Source organism: Phoca vitulina, unplaced genomic scaffold (assembly GCF_004348235.1).
Source record: "Phoca vitulina isolate PV1807 unplaced genomic scaffold, GSC_HSeal_1.0 scaffold94, whole genome shotgun sequence".
NCBI classification, from domain to species: Eukaryota; Metazoa; Chordata; class Mammalia; order Carnivora; family Phocidae; genus Phoca; species Phoca vitulina.
This window is the reverse complement of record NW_022589797.1, coordinates 2,651,060-2,658,436: the sequence shown is the minus strand read 5'-3', so window position 1 is coordinate 2,658,436 and position 7,377 is coordinate 2,651,060. Positions and strand designations below refer to the sequence as shown.

At 50.8% G+C, this 7,377-nt stretch overlaps 1 protein-coding gene across 1 annotated transcript in view; it reads left to right on the top strand.

Annotated features, from left to right (window-relative positions):
• Positions 1-2,341, top strand: part of NUDT2 (nudix hydrolase 2) — a 12,233-nt gene extending 9,892 nt beyond the window's left edge. Inside the window, exon 3 of the mRNA XM_032396919.1 lies at positions 1,744-2,341. Coding sequence (XP_032252810.1) covers positions 1,744-2,060 — 317 coding nt within the window. The 3' untranslated portion in view covers positions 2,061-2,341. The remainder of the gene's footprint in view (positions 1-1,743) is intronic.
• Positions 2,342-7,377: the final 5,036 nt, after the last annotated feature.

Genomic DNA, 7,377 nt, shown 5'->3' with positions numbered 1-7,377 from the left:
TGTGTGTGATTGAATCCCAGGGCAGAAGCAGCGTGTGTGTGTGTGTGTGTGTGTGTGTGTGTGTGTGTGTGAGATTCACTGGAGCACCAGCCTCTGTGGTAAATGGAGAAAAGGCACTGTGCTGGGAATTGGGGACCTTGGGGTCTAGTCATTACTGGGTTACAGGTCAGGAGCCCTGTGTGAGCAGTCCCTAGACAGAATGGAGCAAAGACTTTAAAGGGGAGTGCCGTGGGAGAGGAGTGAACAAGGATCCAGGGTTGGAGGAAAATAAGGAAAGGGGAACAGGAAATGAACTTTGCACATTTGCATTTCACTAAGGAGAAATAAGGTGAAAGAAAGGGACAGAAGTGTCACAAATACTATGAATAGGAATATTCACACTTGTCTCCTGATTGCCAAAGTCATTGCATAGTACCTCTCACTGAAAGATTTCAAAGGACCTCTCCAAATTTTGTTGCTTGGGCCTAGGGAGAGGTTGTCCTGTTAACACTGATGGGAAGATGGAGCACAGATGCTGTCGGGAAGGGCATGTTCAGGGATTCCCCACACTTCTGAGTGCGGATGGGGCGTGAGGATCAGCTCACCTCTCTCACTACCAGCACCCCTCTCTCCCCGCCCCCCCCATGCAGTACCTACCTGGTTTTGTGTACACGGCTACATGAGGTGCTATACAGAGAAAATTCTCCAGAAGCCATGAGCTAGGTTGGATTTTTAAGTCCTGACTCTGTGGGAGCTGTGCAGCAACCTCTCTGACTCAGGGCACTGCTGTGAGAACCCCAGGGAAGGAGGAGAGCTAGGATATAGCCCTGTCTCGGAACCAAGAAGGGAACAGCTAACAATTCCTGCTCCCTAGGAGCTCCTGAACCAGGAGGCCCCCAGCAACTCGCTGGAGCCCTGTGTTGACAGAGGCTGCCAGACTCCTCCCTGTCCTTCTTGGCCCCTCCAGGCAGCCAGAGAATTTGCAGGGAAGGCCTGGAGGCAAGACTGAGGGCTGCTCCCAGCCTGCAGAGCTTCAAGCTCTCCTACAACAGTTTCTTGGCAGCTGTCTCCTTGGGTTTGGGTCTTGCCAACAAATTTTCTTAGAACTGGCTCTCAGCTTGTCCTTAGTCTAAGTTCCCATCAGGAATTTCCCTGTGAAACTGGAATCTGGCCTTGCTCCGTTAGAAAGATGAAAACAACATGGAAAAGCCTTGATAGCTACTTGGAAACAGCTGCTGGGGCTGCAGTGCAGGGCTTGGAGCCTGTTGGCCCTGGGACTTCAGGGACCAACTAAGACAGTGTTAAGTCCTCACTGTAGATTGTAGGCAAAGTGCTCCCTCCTCAGCCAGCTCCTGTCTGCCAAGAAGGGACTGCCCCTCCTTCAGAAAATCGATTTAAGGTCTCCAAGGGAAAGGGCTCCCTGAGAACATGGGATGAGGAGGGCTCCAAAGGATAAAGCAGAGGTCTGAGGGAGGCCATCTCTCTCACCACTGAAGAGCCGTCTTCTAGACCAGACTTGCCAAACACATGGTCTGTTTAACTCTCTGCAGAGAAGATGGGGTGGGGAGGAGGAATTGCCCAGACGCTACCGCTCTGCGCCCCATTCCTAGGCATAGTTAGGATATGGCCAATCTCTAGGCCCCCTTGAGCCTAGCAACATCTAGAAAAGCCGCCAAAGACCCCCATCTTTAATCGTCAGACCTGAAAATTCCACCTTTGCTGAAGATTCTCTCTTGCTCCCTTTCCTCTTTTTTTCCTAACCAGGCCATGTGGAACCAGGAGAAAATGACTTGGAAACGGCCTTGCGGGAGACTCAGGAGGAAGCCGGCATAGCAGCCGGCCAGCTGACCGTCATTGAGGGGTTCAGAATGGAGCTCAATTATGTGGCCAGGAAGAAGCCTAAAACAGTCATCTACTGGCTGGCCGAGGTGAAGGACTACGATGTGGAGATCCGCCTCTCCCAAGAGCACCAGGCCTACCGCTGGCTGGGGCTGGACGAGGCCTGCCAGTTGGCTCAGTTCAAGGAGATGCAGGCCGCGCTCCAAAAAGGACACCAGTTTCTCTGCTCCTCGGCATCCTGAGCTGACCAGAGCAGAGTCATTTACCTCAGTGGGATCCTTGAGGGCCTTCTGAGATGAACAGTGTCAGCCCGGGGAAGGTTGTGTGGGTCTTTGGCTCATCGTACCAAAGAGCAGATCGGTTAGTAAAATCAGCTGAGAACTTCAGAGGAGAGCAAACAAACGTCTCAGCTGGGTGAAAAGGAAGGCAAATGAGGAGTTTAAAAAAAGAAAAAAGTCTAGGCGCAGTAAGTTCGTCCTTGTATTTTATAAATAAACTTCAGGCAGTTTATCTGTCCATCTAACCTGTTGTCTTTATTTCTTGGACTCTTGCCCTTGGTGCGGAGAAAGCTAAAGTGAAATGGAGCTCTGACCTTAGCCAGAGAGAATCTTGTGACCACACACTATGCCCCAGAGAAGCTGAGGGAGGAATTGGGAGAGGAGAGAGCAGACACTGCCAGGGTCGTTCTCCTGCCTCAGGAACTGCAAACACTCTGACCCCAGCCCGCCAGTGTACCCGAGACTGGGACCTGTAGTCGGACAGGATATACAAGCCAGTGGGGCCAGAGCATAGGAATTGGGTGTGTTCTACTCACTGATGCACCCTCTCCCTGGCACCAGGCACATGTTGTGGGTGCTCAGTTGATACTTCCTAAAATAGAGACCCAGGGAATTTGTGACGTATCCCAGGTCACAAGAGGGAGACAAGGGACAGACAACTCTGGACCACCAGGCCTGTGACACATGGACCCCATGAGTCACCAGGGACCTGGTCAGCATGGCTGAGGTCACTGGCAAGAGGCATGCCCAGGCCTGGGGGACTCTGCTAGGCTACCCAGCAGCCCCATTACTCCACCTGTGCCCTCCTTGCCTGCAGCTGCCTTCTGCACCCTTAGCAAGCTCTCATCGACATTTCTCTCTTCCTACCTACTTCCTTTCTCTCCAATTCAACTGTAAGACCCAGAGGCGCGGGAGTTGGGTCTCAGCCCTGTTCCCCCTTGCTACTAGGGCTCAAGGAATGCGGGGCAGGTGTTAGATCCTCCAGCCCTTCCAGGAGCTGTTAGCAGATGGATTCATGTGGATTTTATTAGAGGGTTGTTGCCCAGTGAAGTGCAGAAGGTTGGATGCGAAGGGGCGTTGGCAAAGGTCAACTTGGATTACCAAGGTCGAGAACAGCCACCCCTGAAGGAAAGAGAGAGAAGTCACCCAAGTCTTTAGCAGGCTTCCAGATGTTTTCAGTCACTGGTTCTCCGTGCAGACAGGGCAAAAATACTAGCGAACAGGATCTTGGAGCACCGCCAAGGACCTGAATGGTTTTGTTCCTCACCCCTCTGAGCAGTGCTCTCTGAAGGAGGCCTACTGCAGGAAGTTTTTGGAGCTTAATGTTCTCTTTCCAGGCCAGCAGGGACCACATCCCACTGATTTAATAAATGCCGGCTGGGCAGTGGTGCCAAACCACAGACTAGCTGCCTCCTAACAAGGGCTGGCCAGCCCTGTGCTCTCAGCATGGGAGGCTGTTGAAGCTCAAAATGCTAAAACCTTATACGTCAGAGTTGGAAGGGACCTAGAAAATGACCTGATTTTGCTGCTCATTTTTATAGCTGGGGAAATTGAGGCTTAAGAAGGTAGATGGTGGGGCAGTTGGGTGGCTCAGTCTTTTAAGCGTCTGCCTTCGGCTCAGGTCATGATCCCAGGGTCTTGGGATAGAGCTCCTCATCAGGCTCCCTGCTCAGTGGGGAGTCTGCTTCCTCTCCAGCCCCGCACTTGTGCTCTCTGGCTCTCTCTCTCTCTGTCAAATAAATAAATAGAATCTTAAAAAAAAAAAAAGAAGGTAGATGGCCCTGGCAGTTGCCTATATGTGGGGTGCTTTGAGGATGAAGTGCCCAAGGGAAGACTCTGCTTTAGAATACCATGTATGGCTTTGGAGTCATTCCTTTGGGCCTTACAGAGTTTTCCATTAAAACACAGGTACTTGGGGCGCCTGGGTGGCTCAGTCGTTAAGCGTCTGCCTTCGGCTCAGGTCATGATCCCAGGGTCCTGGGATCGAGCCCCACGTCGGGCTCCCTGCTCAGCGGGAAGCCTGCTTCTCCCTCTCCCACTCCCCCTGCTTGTGCTCTCTCTCTCGCTGTGTCTCTCTCTGTCAAATAAATAAATACAATCTTTAAAAAAAAAACAAAACACAGGTACTTTGGCGAGGGGACCCCCATAAATTGTATTCATCTACTCTCTGAAGGAAGAATTCATGGCAGGGTGGGACCAGGGCATGTTACAGGAGGTGGATGAGGTGGGAGAGAGTGAACCTGAGACGGACGTGACAGGTGAGTAGGCTTTGTCATCATCACCACTTTGCTTCTGGCCAGCTCGTCCAGAAATGTGGGACTGAGACCGCAATTTCCCCTTCAATCTGAGGCCCTCCAAGCTCCAGAGCATGTCCTCCCAGAAGCCTTCCCTAATAACTAACTACCCATCCTATAAATACTGTCCTGTTTCCCCACCTACACCTAAAGAGGCTCCTCTTGAAACTCCACCTGTTTCCCCCAGTGCCGCCTTCACCACCCCAGGGTGAAGAAGCATTTACCAGACTTATCCCCCCCAGGGTGGGCTCTGGAAAACTAAAATGCCCTCTTGACTCTCAGACACAATACCTTACACGCCCACAGTATGCACTTCTTTGCTGAATTGAAGACCCAAAGGAATGAAGTTATAATGGTAGCTTCGATGGTAGAGTTTCAATTGAAATACTTGTGCAGGTATGAGACCTGCACAAGTGGGGCCCCCATGTTTGGGGAGCAGAGGCTTACATCTCCATTGGTCCAGATTGTTGGCCCAACCTGTCCCTTCTTTTCTAGAGGAGGGCTGTGCCAGCCCCGCTGCTGCCCCCTAGAGGCTGTGCTATAGGTGCGCAGCGAAATTGGCTGTGCCTTTCTCCACCCCTACCCCCTTCCCTTCCCTTCCCCCCCCCCCCCCCCCCCTTTTCCTTCCCTTCCCCCTCCCCCTCTCCTCCCCTTCCCTTTCCCTCTCAATCCACCTCCTGCTCAGGATTGTGTAATAGGAAGTCCTCAACTGGACTCCCTGAGGAGGGAAAAGGGGGCTAGGGAGGGAAAAACAGCATAAAGATACAGAGTACAGAGGCAGTCTCTTCCTGTTCTTCAGACCGGGGACTCCCAGGGACAGGACCCCCTCTTCTGTCTTTTCCCATTCCTCACCCAAGCCCAACCCCAGCTTAAGGTCATGAATTCTCCCATCCCCTAATGGGTGAAGGAGTCAAAAGGTACAAATTTCCAATTATAAAATTAATGTCATGGGGATGTAACATACATCATGGTGACTATTGTTAATAAAACTATTGTATATTTGAAAGTAGGTAGGAGAGTAGATCTTGAATGTTCTCATTGCAAGAAAAATATTTTTTGGTAACTACGTAGGGTGACGGATGTTAACTGGGCTTACTATGGTGATCACTTTGCAATACGTAGAAATAGCCCATCATTACATTGTATACCTGAAACTAATATAATGTTATATCAATTATATTTCAATATAAAAAAGAGGTCAGCTTCTGTTTTCCTGTATAATCCATTAAAATGGTAAAGTGCATTAAAAAAAAAAAAAGGATTCTCCCTTCCCCTCAAGCTGCTGGAAAGATCCTTGGTCATGATGAAGTAAATGACTAGCCTTAAGATAAAAACCAGGTTGTTCCTTGGGAGCTGGGGTGTGTGCCAGAGAAGGGAGGGTGTCAGCAGAAGTCCCACTGAGTTGGACAATGGCAGGAAAGGAAATCACCCAGTTGCCACTGTGGTTTTCTTTAAGGCTGAGTCCAGGCAGGCCTCGCCTTGCAGGGATGGGCTGTGCAACTGTTCCCAGAACAGAAGGTAGTATTTCTTCAAATGCTTTTCAAAATATACTCATAAGTATGTGTGTGTGTGTGTGTGAGTAAAACAGAAACAGAGGTAGGAGAAGTGTTCAGATATTAGAGGCCTTGAACATCAGAGCTTGGATATTTTCCTAAGTGATTTGATTGAATTTCAGAAAGGTTTCCTTAGCTGCTGTGTGGATTAGATTGAAGGGTCCAAGAGTTGAAAAAGTTAGACCATTGCAGTGGTCCAGGCTAGAACCGATAAAGCGATGGAGAGGTCACCATTAGCCTTGGACCTGAGGAGGGGAGAAGCAACCAGAAACCAGCAGAAGACTTGCTCTGGAGCCAACCAGGGTGAGAGACACTTTACCCGAATCTTGGGGAACAGGGCAAAGACCCTCAGAAAACTCACATCTTGGGCTTAGAGGGCTTGGCTAGGGTTTAGCTGATTCATATGGTATTAGAAGGGAGACTAAGGCAGACTCTCAGGGTACACAGGGTCACAGAATGGGGACATTAGGCCCCAGTCCCAGATTTCCTGCAGTGGCCACTCTGATCCTCTCCATTACCTCTGGAGGAGTTCCCCATTCCCACAAATCAGTCCCCACCAACCAGCCCAGGGGTACAGGGGAGACAAATGAGAAATCCTGGCCATACAAGGTGCTGGAAGTTCCCTTGGAGTAGGGATAGTCCCCCCACCCAGATGTGCAGAGAGACATAAATTTGGAATGCACGAGAGGATGGGGCGCTGGACAAGTCTGGAAGGGGCCAGAATAGGGGAGAGGTAGCTTCCAGCCCAGTTCCCCCACCTCCCCCTATCTTCCCAAATCCAGCTCTTTCTCATGGCTCCTACCATTCTAGTCCCCCGACCCCCACTTCTTGAACATCTCTTTTTTGGTATCAGTGGGGGAAGGGGAAACACTGCTTGACCTAGAACCACTGGGCGGCAGCTTCAGAGATACATATTTCAGCTGGCTCCCCATCCTTGGTGGTATATGGACCAGGGCTGGGCGATGCTGTTGAAAGGTAGGACAATACCGGGTAGGAGATTCTAGGTGTCTGGATGCAGAACACCAGGTTCCAGTCGAGTCTTGGTTACTAATCTCCTGCCAATACCCTCCTCTCTCAGTGCTTCAGTTTGTTCATCTTGCCTTTGTGATTAACGAGACTGGCAGAAGCCTGACTAGAAACCAGATCGCAAGCTAGGGGCCGGTTTGCTGGAATTTGGCCGGACAAGGGCACTCTTCCCTTTGGCCCTGTCCCAGCATACAGTGAGTGCTCACTGGGTATGGTGTGCCTCCTCCCCCATCTAGGCTGTGAAATGCTGCTGCCAGCCCTTCACGCCCTTATACTGCTCCTCCTCTGGGCCAGATTACTCAGGCCTTACAGGCTGCTTTATCCCTCCCCAAGCCATCTCAGGCAGCGCACACTCCTCCATCTTGGTCCACCAGAACTTTCTGCAACCACAATCTGCCCTGTCCAGTA